Source organism: Vipera berus (genome assembly GCF_964194415.1).
Source record: "Vipera berus genome assembly, chromosome: 4".
Classification (NCBI taxonomy): domain Eukaryota; kingdom Metazoa; phylum Chordata; class Lepidosauria; order Squamata; family Viperidae; genus Vipera; species Vipera berus.
In genome coordinates this window covers 2,167,392-2,182,055 of record NC_138206.1, presented here as the reverse complement: position 1 = coordinate 2,182,055, position 14,664 = coordinate 2,167,392, and the positions used below count along the sequence as shown (strand labels likewise).

The following is a 14,664-nucleotide window of genomic DNA, read 5'->3' as shown; positions in this document are numbered from 1 at the left end:
TCCTTCCAACATCAGCCTCCGACACACACACACACACACACACGCACCGCCGCACCGCTCCGGGCGCAGCCAGGCGGCTTCTGCCTTGCCTCGCCTCTCCCGTCCACCGAGCCAGCCCCGCCGAGATTCCCCCGGACTCGCTGCTCCGACAGTGTGGGGAGAAGAGCCGCTCCGTCCGCCCCGCCGTCCGCCACCCCCAAAAGAGAGGCAGGCAGAGAAACCCTCTGAGAACGTGCAGAGCGCCGGAGGGTGCCGGGGGCGCCAAAGCCCGGGGCTCTCTTCTGCCCACCCACCGCCCGACCTCTCCCAAACAAGAGACAGCGCCTCTGAGAACGTGCAAAGAGCCGGAGTGCCCGAGAGGGACAGAGACAGCGCCTCTGAGAACGTGCAGAGCGCCGGAGGGTTCCAGGCGCCAAAGTCGAGGCTCCCTTCTGCCCACCCACCGCCCGACGTCTCCCAAACAAGAGGCAGGCACAGAGACAGCGCCTCTGAGAACGTGCAAAGAGCCGAAGAGTGCCGGGCGCCAAAGTCGAGGCTCCCTTCTACTCACTCCGTCGTAAGACGTCCCGAAAGAAAAGGCAGGAAGAGAGAGACAGCGCCTCGGAGAACGTGCAGAGAGCCAGAGTGCCCGAGAGGGACAGAGACAGCGCCTCTGAGAACGTGCAGAGCGCCGGAGGGTGCCAGGCGCCAAAGCCCGGGGCTCTCTTCTGCCTACCCACCGCCCGACGTCTCCCAAACAAGTGGTAGGCACAGAGACAGCGCCTCTGAGAACGTGCAGAGAGCCGGAGTGCCCGAAAGGGACAGAGACAGCGCCTCTGAGAACGTGCAAAGAGCCGAAGAGTGCCGGGCGCCAAAGTTGAGGTTCCCTTCTGCTCACTCCGTCGTAAGTCGTCCCGAAAGAAAAGGCAGGAAGAGAGAGACAGCGCCTCTGAGAACGTGCAAAGAGCCGGAGTGCGCGAAAGGGACAGAGACAGCACCTCTGAGAACGTGCAGAGCGCCGGAGGGTTCCAGGCGCCAAAGTCGGGGCTCTCTACTGCCCATCCACCGTCCGACGCCCCCAAACAAACAAGAGCCAGGCAAGAGACACCACCTCTGAGAACGTGCAGAGAGCCGGAGTGTGCCAGGCGTCCCTTCTGCCCACTCCCCAAACCAGGCAAGAAACAGCCCGTGAGAACGTGCAGAGAGCCGGAGGGTGTCCCCATCAGCAACCGGCGGCGGAGAGCCAAGCGCCCCCCCCCCACATCCCTCCCCCCCCCCGGAGCCGAGCCGGGGCAGCCTCCTCCGCGCTGCCCGCCTCCCACCAGCCCGGTCCGGAGCAGCCTCACCGCAGAGCCGGGGCCACTTCCCTCCGGCTGCCGTCGAAACCGCCACCGCCCACTCGCCCGGCCCGGCCCGTCGGCGGAGCAGCTGCAAGCCGGTCGGCAGCCCTCCCGGGCCGCGCTGGCGGGGATGCCGGCACGGGGCTAGCATGACCCGGCGCCCGGCCGGCCTCGCTCCGGCCCCTCCGCTCCTGCTGCTCCTTCTCCTGCTCCTGCTGCCGCCGCCTCCGCTGCAGGGCCGGGGCTGCTCGCCCTGCTTCTGGTTCGCCACGCCGGACACGGTGCAGTGCCGCTTCGTGCAGCTGCAGGAGCCGCCGGCCGAGCTGCCGTCCGCCGTGCGCAACCTGAGCGTGGCCGGCGGGAACTTGACCGTCCTGGGCCGGGCGGCTTTCGCGGGCGGCTCAGGGCCGGACGGCTCGGCTCGGCGCCCGTTGCTCCACTTAACGTCGCTGGCGTTGCTCCGGAGCCGCGTCGAAGCGCTGGAGGAGGCGGCTTTCGCCGGGCTGCCGTCCTTGGCCGCCTTGGATTTAAGCCACAACCCGCTGCGCCGCGTCTCGCCCGGCGCCTTCCTCTTCTGCGCCCGCTTGCAGCGGCTCGGCCTGAACGGGGCGCTGCCGTCCGGCCGTCCGGCGGAGGAGCTGCTGGGCTGGGCGCTGAGCAACCTCAGCCTGGCCCGGCTGGAAGTGGCCGGCAACGGGCTGCGGGCGCTGCCGGCCGGCTGGGCGCTGCCGGCCTCCCTGCAAGAGCTGGACGCGCGCAACAACTCGCTGCGGGCACCGCGACCCGACGGGCTGGCGTCGGCGGCGCCGCTGCTGCGCCTGCAGCTGGCGGGCAATCCTCTGACTTGCGACTGCCCCGCTCTGCGACCGCTGCTGCTCTGGCTGGCCAACGCCACCTGGCGGGCGCCGGATCGGCGGGAGCTGCGCTGCGCCGGCCCGCCGGCCTTGCGGGACGCGCTGCTTTTGCGCCTCCGGCCCCGCCAGCTCCAGTGCCTGGAGGAAGGGGCGGCCTGGGGGCTGCTGGAGCCCGTCGAGGGTGCCGAGCCGAAAGAGCTGGAGACGGTGTCCTACGTCTTCCTGGGCCTGGTCCTGGCGCTGATCGGGCTGGTCTTCCTGATGGTGCTCTACCTGAACCGACGGGGCATCAAGCGGTGGCTGAACAACCTCCGAGAGGCCTGCCGGGACCAGATGGAGGGATACCAGTACCGGTACGAGCAGGACAGCGACCCCCGCAGGGCCAGCCCGGGGGGTCTCTGAGAGCGGGCAGGGAGGGGGCCGGGCAGGTGGAGAACAACCTGCCTCTTGACCTCGCCAGTCTTGGCCTGGTCCTGGCGCTGATCGGGCTGGTCTTCCTGATGGTGCTCTACCTGAACCGACGGGGCATCAAGCGGTGGCCGAACAACCTCCGGGAGGCCTGCCGGGACCAGATGGAGGGATACCAGTACCGGTACGAGCAGGACAGCGACCCCCGCAGGGCCAGCCCGGGGGGTCTCTGAGAGCGGGCAGGGAAGGGGGCCGGGCAGGCGGAGAACAACCTGCCTCTTGACCTCGCCAGTCTTGGCCAGCTTGGGGAGCTTGGCATCCCGAGCTTTCTCTCTGGGGCAGCGTCTTCTGATCTCCTTGCCCCCCCACACACACCCAAAAAAAGGTTGGACCCCCGAGGGTCTGAGCCATTAGTGGTCCTGGGTTGGGACCCAGGCTTGCCATGCCCTCGCCAGCTGCCCCTTTTCCTGAGATGCCTAGCAGGTGACAATCTGGCAGCTAAGCAGGGTCCGAGCTGGTCGTGGTTTGGAGGGGAGAACTGGACCCTAGAAAGGGGGGGGAGAGAGAAATCCGCCCCGATCTCGGAAGAAGAGGCTGTTGGCTCCAGGACTGGCTGAACTGAGACTGTGCCTTAAAACCTGTCTAGATAACTAGCCCCGACGTTAACCATGGCTAATCTGGAAAGCCTAAACCAGGTTGGACTACGGCTAGTAAATTAGATGAGAGACAAGCGGGAAGATCCTGGGGTTGTGAAAAACTGCCGGGGAGCGGGGGGGGGGAGGAAAGGGGGGAATTCAACAGCCATGCTGGAATCCGTAAGATTTCCACGGATACAAATTTAATCTCCGAGGACTGAAATCCGCTTAAATGCAGCTTGGTTTATTCAGCCCTACGGATGCTCCACTCTCGAACCCAGGAATTGAACTCTGGATTTCTGCCGAGGTTCCTCTCTGCCCGCTTCAACGGGGGGACGGTTGTGCGAATTCCTCCACTGCAGCCTGACGCAGATTTTCCTGGAAAGCGACTTTGTGCAATACCGGGGCTGCCTTCCTCTGAGAGGCCCCCCCACCCACCCAGCCTGGGCTGTCGTCCCCCCAACTTTTCAACTTTGCACTTGGGTCAGAGCTAGTTCCTCCCCACCCTGTTATCACTCAGGGGTGTCGGATACCCAGAAAATGTCATGAACTGAGCGAATATATTCTGCCAAGGCAGCTGGGGAAAGTTCCTGGCAATAATTTGGATATGGAGGGTTCAATGGCTGACTTTCCCAAAGGAATTGGGGGATTTGATTCCTGCGAATGAACGAATGCCAAGAGTCCCGATGTGGGGTCGCCAGTTCAACAAACGGGGCGTCAGGAATTGTGAGGAAGGGGCTTCCGCTGTCTTTGCATTAGAGGTTTGCCTCCCCTTAGGAGAAATATTATCGGAGAAAGGTATTTTTCCCCCCTTCCCGTCTGTGGATGTCTTTCCCCCCCTCCCAATTCCAATGGATCCGTGCCAGCTACGAGGAGTGGGGTGGTGGTGGTTCCCCATCTTCTTCTGCCCTTAGTCAGCACAGCCCTTCCCCCTCCATTCCCCAGCAGCATGGGTTTAGGAGTCAGAAACCTTCGGGCCGGACCATTAATTTTGAATTATTTCAGACCCAATTCCCGCAGACTTTTGAGCTTCAGGGAATATTGCAATATTTGAACAGTTTTTTAAAAGAAAAAACAACCCCCCCCACTCCGTGTGTTGCAGATGATTTCAGAAACACACACACACATGTTGTCATCCCTAAAGGGGGGAAATGTCCGGAAGCGAAGCCTGAATCTCCAACGCTGCCGGCTGCAGACGCTCCTTTAATTCTTATCTTTACCTTTGCAGCATTATTACTCAACGATCAGGTAGGAAGTATAGCCAAGGCATTCCTATATTTACCGCTGTTCTGTATTAATTCTCATTTTCCCCCCACCCTCACTGTTGAAGGAGGGCTGGGCAAGTCACCGTTGGAATGCTCAGGGGAAACAAAAGGCATCAGGGAACAAATTGAAATCTTAATAAACTTAGTTTTTCTTCCGAGGAAGCCGAAATTCTTGGCTCAAGGCTGCTGCTTTTATCCACGCTGGAATTCGCTGGAAATCTACGTGCTGGTTTTTTTTTATTGCATGAAGGCCTAAATCGCCTTTACCACCGCCCCCAACTTCCCCCCTCTCTCCCTCCCTCTGCAGGTGACCTTAAAACATTGGAGGAAGATTGTGGGCCAGGAGAGAAGGGACGTTTCTCATAGAATCCTAGCCGTTGGGAGCGACCTTGCTTTAGAGGTCATCTAGTCAAACTCCTGCTCAGTGCAGGCTGAACTCATTAAAGCAGTCTTTATAAATAAATACCAGCATCAGAGGGCAGGACAAGAAGAAACGGTGGAAGTTATCAAGGAGAGAAGCAAACCTGGAATTGAAGGAGAAACTTCCTGACAGGGAGGGCAATTAACCAGTGGAACTACCTGCCACCTGAAGCTGTGAACGCTCCAACACTGGAAGTTTTTAAGAAGAGCCTGGACAGCCATTTGTCTGAAATCGTCTAGGCTTTGCTGCCTGAGCAGAGGGTTGGACTAGATGACCTCCAAGGTACCATCCAGCTCTATTCTATTCTATTCTATTCTATTCTATTCTATTCTATTCTATTCTATTCTATTCTATTCTATTCTATTCTATTCTATTCCATTCCATTCTACTCTGTATTTTCATTATAATCTATATTCCTATCCTATCATATATTTCTATTCTATTCTATTCTATTCTATTCTATTCTATTCTATTCTATTCTATTCTATTCTATTCTATTCTATTCTATTCTATTCTATTCTATTCTATTCTATTCTATTCTATTCCATATTTGCTATTCTATTCTATTCTATTCTATTCTATTCTATTCTATTCTATTCTATTCTATTCTATTCTATTCTATTCTATTCTATTCTATTCTATTCTATTCTATTCTATTCTATTCTGTATTTTCATTATAATCTATATTCCTATCCTATCATATATTTCTATTCTATTCTATTCTATTCTTTCTATTCTATTCTATTCTATTCTATTCTATTCTATTCTATTCTATTCTATTCTATTCTATTCTATTCCATATTTGCTATTCTATTCTATTCTATTCTATTCTATTCTATTCTATTCTATTCTATTCTATTCTATTCTATTCTATTCTATTCCATTCCATTCCATTCCATTCCATTCCGTATTTTCATTATAATCTATATTCCTATCCTATCATATATTTCTATTCTATTCTATTCTATTCTATTCTATTCTATTCTATTCTATTCTATTCTATTCTATTCTATTCTATTCTATTCTATTCTATTCTATTCTTCTATCCAAATTCTATTCTATATTTCTATTCTATTCCATATTTTCTATTCTATTCTATTCTATTCTATTCTATTCTATTCTATTCTATTCTATTCTATTCTATTCTATTCTATTCCATATTTTCTATTCTATTCTATTCTATTCTATTCTATTCTATTCTATTCTATTCTATTCTATTCTATTCTATTCTATTCTATTCTATTCTATTCTATTCCATTCCATTCCATTCCATATTTTCTATTCTATTCTATTCTATTCTATTCTATTCTATTCTATTCTATTCTATTCTATTCTATTCTATTCTATTCTATTCTATTCTATTCTATTCTATTCTATTCTCTGGGATGGGCAGCAAAGACTTATGCCCACAATTGAAACCAAACTTTCTGTTGCAAGGCAGTTGAGGGTTTTTTTACCTTTTTTTTTGCCATGACTTTGGCTTCCCCCATTGACCTTGCTTGTCAAAAGGTCACAAAAGGGGAAAACGTGACCCCGGGATGCTGCAACCGTCATAAACACGAGTCAGTTGCCAAATGCCCAAATTTTGATCGCCTGACAGTGGGGAGTATGGTGATGGTTGTAAATGCGAGGACCGGTTCTAGGTCACCTTTTTTTTTAGTGCCGTTGTAACTCCGAATGGTCACTAAACGAATGTAAGTCAAAGATGGATAGAACTTTTCAGATCTGTGGTCGTTTAGTTCCGTCAACTTCCCGGCTGAGGAATCCTGGGAGTTGAAGTCCCACACGTCTTCAAGGGGCCAACGTTGAGAAACTCTGCAGTGGAGGGTCTCCAATGGAGCACCATCCAGCCCCCCCCTTTTTTTTCTTTTTCTTTTTACCCATTGGAGAAAATGCGTGGGATGGCCTGAATCCGCTTCCACTTTTCCAGGCACAAGAGAATGCAGATAGGCCCTGGATGTTTTCAGGTTTCTGGACTCTGCAGGAGCCGGCAGCGTGTGATGCTTTTGCAAACGGTGTGGTGGTTTTAGATTTAACTTTGGATACTGGGATGGAAGGAAGGAAGGAAGGAAGGAAGGAAGGAAGGAAGGAAGGAAGGAAGGAAGGAAGGAAGGAAGGAAGGAAGGAAGGAAGGACTGTGGGGTCCTTGGTGCTCTCTGAGCTTGGTTGTTTTCCTGCAGACGTTTCATGACCCAACTAGGTAACATCATCAGTGCTAGAAGGGAGGAGGAAGAGAAGGAAGGAAGGAAGGAAGGAAGGAAGGAAGGAAGAAGGGAAAGAAAGAAAGACAAAAAGAAAGGAAAGAAAGAGAAAGAAGGAAGGAGGGAAGGAAGGGAAAGAAAGAAAGAAAATAAAGGGAAGGAAGGAGGAAAAGAAAGAGAAAAATAAAGGAAAGAGTAAGGAGGCAAGGAAGAAACGAACAAAATAAAGGAGAAAATAAAGGGGAAAAAAGGAAGGAAGAAAGAAAAGGGAAGGAAGGAAAAGAAAGAACAAGAAAGAGAAAAAGAAAGAAAGGAAGGAAGAAAAAGAGAAAAAGAAAGGAAAGAGGAAGAAAAAGCAAAAGAAAGGAGAGAAAATAAAGGGAAGAAAGGAAGGAGGAAAGAGGGAAGGGAAGAAAGAAAAAGGGAAGGGAAGGAAGGAAAAGGAAGGTAGAAGGACAAGAAAGAAAAATAAAGGGAAGAAAGGGAAGAAAAAAAAGAAGGGGTGAAAAGAAAGAGAGAATGGCCTGTTAAAATAGCTTCACGCCTGGCCAGGAAAGGGCACCACCTGGGCATTCAACTTTCCTGCACTTTTGAATCAGGCAGGTAAAACTAGCGCCGGGTGGAAGGTAGCTAATCCAGGTGGGAGGGGGTGTGTGTGTGTGGGGGGGGCCCTTTGAATTCCAGGCAGCAAAACAGTCTAGCTCCGTTGTTTTCACCCAATCCTGTTTCTGTTGATTAAGCGTTATTGCGCCGCATCCGTTGAAATCGCCACGGGGAGCTGATATGCAGGCATGGATCTTGTTCTGTACCAGCCTGCTACCGGCCCTGCAGCAAAAGCAGGGACAACCCCTTTACAAATGGCAAGAGGCTGGAATAAAGCCTGCCAAATGTATTAACATAAAACGGAGCAAAACAAGACACGAACCAAGAAACAGGAGCTATTCAAACGGTTGCCTTCAGCAAACCAGCCCTCCCACACATTCCCCTTAAATACAGTTCAGGGCGTGGCTTCTCTCTGCCTCCTTCCGAGGTGCCCCATTGCCTTCCTCTGTTTACTCCTGATTGACTGCCTCCTGCGTCGGGCGTCCTTGAACAGGGCCAGCTGTGGGTCATCTTCATCCACGCTGTCAGGCTCACACAGCTGGGTCTCCGTCGTGACCAGGTGGGAGGGGCCTGGCTGGGGGCTCTCATCAAGCTGTCCAATCCCCTCAGCAAGCTCTTCAACATCCCCCTCCTCCTCCTCCTCTGAGTCGTCCGACCCAACTGCCAAACCCACAGGCTGACCCTGAATCACAACAGATCTGTACCTATGTGCGTGCTTGTGTGTTCTGATTTTTATTATTTTATTTTATTTTATTTTATTTTTTGAAGAAAAGGTCTCCAGGGTTCGGTTAGTGAGGAGGAGGAGGTCGGTGTGAGCAAAAGACCTCACAAAAATGCAACAGATTTTTTCCCCCGTTTAAGTCTTTTTTTTGGGGGGGGGGACTCCAAATTGCAAATGTCCTTTTTTAAAAAAAATAAAATGCCAAGGCGCAATTAACCCTGGGCTGCTCCCAGCTGAAAAAATCCCTTCTGCTAACAGCTGTGAAACATTATGCAACCTTCCCCTCTTCCGCTTGTTCTGAACGGGATACCCTTGGAGAAGCGGGGAAATGAAATAAAACAGAAGGCGAAGAAAGAAAAATGGGAAAGGATGTTTTCTGGGAGACGTCCGTTCGAATTTGCTGCGGGGGACCGAATTCATCCGAAGGTGGGTCGGAGATTTGGGGAACGGGTGGGAGATTCGAACCGCAGGCTCGGCTAGAGCTGGCTCTGAAGGACGTCAGGATAATCCTTGAGGACTAGAAGACCTCCTGGGGGTGCTACAAACGGATGATTTTCTGATTTCCCAGGAATCCTTCTCCACTAGAAATGATGGCTGGGGAATTCTGGGAGTTGAAGTCCGCAGGTCTTAAAGTAACCCAGGTTGACAAACACCGCTTTAGACCATGAAGGTGGAAGAGACGTTAAAGATCATCTAGTCCATCCCCCTGCTTGAGAGATATTTTTTTTCATTCTTCAAAGGAAATTATTTCAACTTTCCTCAGATAGAGAGTGCCCTTTTCAGAACGAAGACAGCGATTTTTAACAAACCTCAAAAAAAAAAAGTCAGATCTGCCAAATGTAAGATTGAAAGGCAGTAGCAAAATCCCAATGTTTTCCCATGCAGGATTAGCTTAATTCAGGAGAGTTTTATCTGCGGGGTGTTTATTATTCACGTTTTTGCCAGCAATTTTCCAGCATTTTCTAATTTTATACATTCTGTGCACGTATACAATAAATGCATTGTGGGCAGACTAATACAATATACATTTTCAAAAGCCTGAGAACTGCACGGCGGAATTCAAATAGTGTTTTCAAATGGTACTTCAAACAGACGTAGATGGCACTAAATCATGTTTTTTGGCTTATCTTTAACCTCTCCCTGCGTGATTAAATCTTCATTAGGCCTGCATGATTTCATCACTTCTTCTCTTGAAGATCCAGACCTCTGCTATATCCTTCTCATTGTCTCAAAAATAATTATCCTTCCTTCCTTCCTTCCTTCCTTCCTTCCTTCCTTCCTTCCTTCCTTCCTTCCTTCCTCCTTCCTCCCTCCCTTTTTTTCCTTCCTTCCTTCCTTCCTTCCTTCCTTCCTTCCTTCCTTCCCTGCCTTCCTTCCTTCCTTCCTTCCTTCCTTCCTTCCTTCCTTCCCTTCCTTCCTTCCTACCTTCCTTCCTTCCTTCCTTCCTTCCCTTCCTTCCTACCTTCCTTCCTTCCTTCCTTCTTCCCTCTCTCCTTCATTCATGTGTTTCTTACTCTCCTTTCTTTCTCTCCCTTCCTCCCCTTTCCATTCTCTTTAACCTGTCTTTTCAATCAGAAGAGAGCTGGAAGGGCTCTTGGAGGTCATCTAGTCCATCCGCCTGCTCAAGCAAATGGCTGTCCAGCCTCTTCTTAAAAGCCTCCAGTGATGGAGCACCCACAACTTCTGGAGGCAAAGCTGTTCCACTGGTTCATTGTTCTAACTGTCAGGAAGTTTCTCCCTAGTTCCAGGTTGCTTCTCTCCTTGGTTAGTTTCCATCCATTGCTTCTTGTCCGGCCTTCTACAGGCGCTTTGGAGAATAGCTTGACTGCCTCTTCTTTAAGGCAGCCCCTGAGATACTGGAAGACTCATGTCACCCCTACAGTTTTCTCTAGATTAGACATACCCAGTTCCTGATATTCCAGCAAGAAAAACTTGCCAAAGAAAAAAAATAGTCAATTTCTGATAACATTTCCAAAAACCTCCTTCCTTCCTTCCTTCCTTCCTTCCTTCCTTCCTTCCTTCCTTCCTTCCTTCCTTCCTTCTTCTTCTACCTTCCCTCTTTTCCACTTCATCCTTGTCCTTTCTTCTCCTTCCCTCCTTCCCCTTCCTTCTTTCCCTCTCTCCTTCATTTGTTTGTTCCTTTCCTTCTCTCTCTCTCTCTCTCGTCTCCTCTTTCCTTCTCCCCTTTCTTTTCTTTCTTTCCTCCTTTCCCTCCAAAGAATGTGTGTGTGTGTGTGTGTGTGTGTGTGTATGTGTGTGTGTGTGTATTGCCCACCCTGTGAACTCTCTGCTTTGGCCGCCAGGCCCTTGAAGCTTTCGCCTGGCATAATCCGGCAGGAGCAGTCTGAAAAATTTGGCTCTTTTATGCATCTTTTGTAACCCCACTTTCTTCACTTCGCAGCCAGATGGAGTGGACTTCGCCCCTTTCCGTGGCGTTGCCAAATCGGACACCTCCTTAAAAAGCTAGAAAGAGTAGATTCGGGACACCGTTGCTCCATCATGGGGCCCGAGAGCAATTTCTCCCCTTTTGGTCTGCATCAGGTCTTTTTCCGTCCCTGGGCTGCCTGCCAAGCTTGCCAGCTGCAGTTGGTACCAAACATAAAAAGGGAGGAAGGAGCCAAACTAACATTCATCTCCAGCCTTCCCTGGCTTCTGAGGCTCTCCTTGACTTTATCCGCAAAAGGAGCAGAGCTTATTCTGTCTGAATCCGTGCCAGTTTTCCGAAGCTACCAATTAGCGGGGGGGGGGGGGGGGGAGAGAGAGAGAGAAATGTCAGACTCTGGCTAAATCTGTGCCTAATTCCAGACATCCTGGTCAGTCGGACAGATCAGCCTCGGCCAAGCAAGTGTGCAAAGAAACAGAGGCCCTTGCAAATGACCGGGAAGGAAAGAAAAATATGGCAAAAGGATTCATAGAATGGGAGGGCTGAAGGGACCTTGGAGGTCTTCTAGTCCAACCCCTTGCCCAAGGCGGGAATCCTTATACCACCCTGGATAGCATCTTTTTTTGGTATCTTTTTAATATATATATATATATATATATATTCAGACAAGTTGGCGTTCTCGTTTAACCCAAAATAGAGAATGTCAAAAGTAAAATTCAAAATATTTTTTTGGGGGGGATAAATCTCTCGAAAGAGCCAATTCTACAATCCGGCGCTGATACTTGTAAGGATGGAGGTGATATTCAGAGAGGACGTTCTGAATCCTATGCAGAAAACATGCAGGTTGTGTTTTAGCCAACACACCAAATCGGGTCAGTTGAAAACTGTATAGGGTATGGTATAGGGTTTCCTGCCTGAGCAGGGGGTTGGACTAGATGACCTCCAAGGTCCCTTCCAACTTAATTAATTAATTAATTAATTAAGGGGAATTAATTAATGCAGGCAAGAAGGCTGGTGAGAGGTTTTGAATAGGGGACAGACCAGCCTTTCCCATCCTGGGGGGCCACTTGTAAGATGTGTGGACTTCACCTCCCAGAATTCCCCAGCTAATTAACTTTCAGAAATGGGGAGAAAGTCCTTTTTTTTTCATTCTTTTAGCAGATGGAAGATTGAGCCTAAATTATTTGAGCAATCGATCTGGATTGGGCAGGAAAGGAGGACCAGGGGCCAGCAATTCTTGTTTGGCGGTGCTGTTTTTTTTCCTTTTCCCCCCCCCTCGGTGGTCTCTCAACTGAGTTGTTTTTCTTGCAGATGTTTCATTGCCCAACTAGATGATACCGTGAGCGCTAGAAGGGAGGGAGGGGTTGTAGGGAGGAGGAGGAGGAGGAGGAAGAGGAGGACTGTGGGGTCCTTGGTGCTCTCTGAGTTGGGTGGTTTTCTTGCAGACGTTTCATGACCGAAGTAGGGAACATCATCAGTGCAAGGAGGAAGAGGAAGGAAGGAAGGAAGGAAGGAAGGAAGGAAGGAAGGAAGGAAGGAAGGAAGGAAGGAAGGAAGGAAGGAAGGAAGGAAGGAAGGAAGGAAGGAAGGAAGGAAGGAAGGAAGGAAGGAAGGAAGGACTATGGGGTCCCGGGTGCTTTTGAGCTTGGCAGTTTTCTTGCAGACGTTTCATGACCCAGCTAAGGAACATCATCAGTGCTAGAAGGGAGGAGGAGGAAGGAAGGAAGGAAGGAAGGAAGGAAGGAAGGAAGGAAGGAAGGAAGGAAGGAAGGAAGGAAGGAAGGAAGGAAGGAAGGAAGGACTGTGGGGTCCCGGGTGCTCTCTGAGCTGGGTGCTTTTCTTGCAGACGTTTCATGACCCAACCAGAGAACATCATCAGTTCTAGAAGGGAGGAGGAGGAGGAGGAGGAGGAGGATGAGGAGGAGGAGGAGGAGGAGGAGATGACAATGGGGTCCTTGGTGCTCTCTGAGCTGGGTGGTTTTCTTGCAGATGTTTCATTACCCGATGAGGCAACATCTTCAGTGCTATAAAAGGAGGAGGAAAAATATGGGGCCTTTGGTGCTCTCTGATCTTGGCGGTTTTCTTGCAGACATTTCCTGACCCAGCTAGGTAAAATCATCAGTGCTAGGAGAGAGTGGGGTTTGTAGAAGAGGGGGGGGGAGGAGGAGGAAGAGGAAGAAAAATATGGGGTCCTTGATGCTGTCTGAGTTTGGTGGTTTTATTGCAGACGTTTCATTACCCAGCTAGATAACATCAAAGATGTGAGAACTTCACCAGAAGAAGCAAACTCACCTCTTTTGATCCCAGACTGGGATGTGTACATGTTTGTGTGTGTGTGTATTTTTGTGTGTGAGAGACTTAGTCGGTCCTTGCACTTACAACCACTGCAGCCTCCTCATGGTCACGTGATCAAAAACCAGATGTTTGGCAGCCAGCATGCACATAGGGCCCTTGCAACATCCCGGAGTGCATGTGACCCTCGTTTGCAACGTTCCCAGCTGGCTTCCCTCAAGCAAAGTCAATGGGGCGGGGGGGGGGGGGGAAAGCTGGATTCATTTAATGACCACGTAATTCACTTAACTGCATTGATCGGCTTAATAACCATGGCAAAAACGCTCATATAATTGGGCAAAAGTTGAGCGACCGCTTTGCTTTTCCCCACGGAAATCCTTGTCACCATTGTGGTCGTTGAGGACTTCCTGCTCCAACAATGGAAGTTTTTAAGAAGAGACTGGACAGCCATTGGTCCGAAATGGTATAGGGTTTCCTGCCTGAGCAGGGGGTTGGACTAGATGACCTCCAAGGTCCCTTCCAACTTAATTAATTAATTACGGGGAAACCTTTGCTGCAGAAGTGAAACGGGCAATTCAAGTATCCATCAGTTCTGGAATTTGGAAGAATTCCATCTCCAGAAATTGGCTTGGTCACCATTCCTTGGTCTCTTCGGGATTGAGATGCATAGGAAAGCTGGTTTCCTGGCCAAAGGGACTTCATGAGGACCGGTGCCTTGCGTTGTTCTTGCAGGCAGAACGAAAGGAGCGTGTGTGCCAGCAGATGTCCCCTTTTCAAGTTGCTCAAGTCTCCCACTCGATCCAGGAAAATATCCTTGGTCTGAAACACCCCCCTTTCCCCCCCCCAGAGGTAGTCAAGAGATCTGCTCTGGTTGCACAAATTACTTTCTTATCTCTAATAAGAGTTGGCAAGAAGCCACAACACCTTGTTAATTGGCCTGGTCCTTAGGTCACCTCTTTCCGAGCTGGAATTCCTGGTAGTTTAATAAGGGCCAGCTTGACGACACAAATTTGTGGCTTGTGTGTGTGCTGGTTTCGGTCATTTAAACCCAGATGGGTTGGCAAATGAGTTTGTATCTTCTGGACCCGAAAGATTTCACTCTCTAAATTCTGCCCGTTTCAGGATAGCCTTGAGCAGGTCACATCTTTAGGTGCTGAAAGTAATTTAAATATTCCCATTTGGAAGGCGAATGCAAAGTGCCTCTCTTCGTATGGGTTGCGGAGTCCCGTAAGAATGAGTCTGAATTTTTGAGCCTAGTTTTATCCCCCTTGGAGATTAAGCGTGACAGCGAGGAGCAGAGGGTCCCTGCCTCCGCGGAGGTGAAACACAAGGGCAGAGAAGGTAGAGCTGGGATGTATTTCCGATGGTTATTGGAAATGTTATCGGAAATCGACTATTTTTTCTTTTTCCTTTGCAAGACGTCTTGCTGGAATGTCAGGACAAAGACAGGGAGGGAGGGAGGGAGGGAGGGAAAAGAGGGAGGAAGGAAGGAAGGAAAAAGGAAGAAAGATGGATGGATGAAAAGAAAAAATGAAGGGAGAGAGGAAAAAGGGAGGGAGAAA

General features: G+C 50.1%; 1 protein-coding gene across 1 annotated transcript; it reads left to right on the top strand.

Moving 5' to 3' along the window:
* Window positions 1-1,354: 1,354 nt before the first annotated feature.
* On the top strand, window positions 1,355-2,575 carry TPBGL (trophoblast glycoprotein like; the record flags this gene model as incomplete). The annotated part of the gene is made up of 1 exon (XM_081327853.1): window positions 1,355-2,575. The coding sequence occupies exon 1, from the start codon at window positions 1,469-1,471 to the stop codon at window positions 2,573-2,575; it is 1,107 nt and encodes a 368-aa protein (XP_081183979.1). The 5' UTR covers window positions 1,355-1,468.
* Between the last annotated feature and the right edge of the window lie 12,089 nt (window positions 2,576-14,664).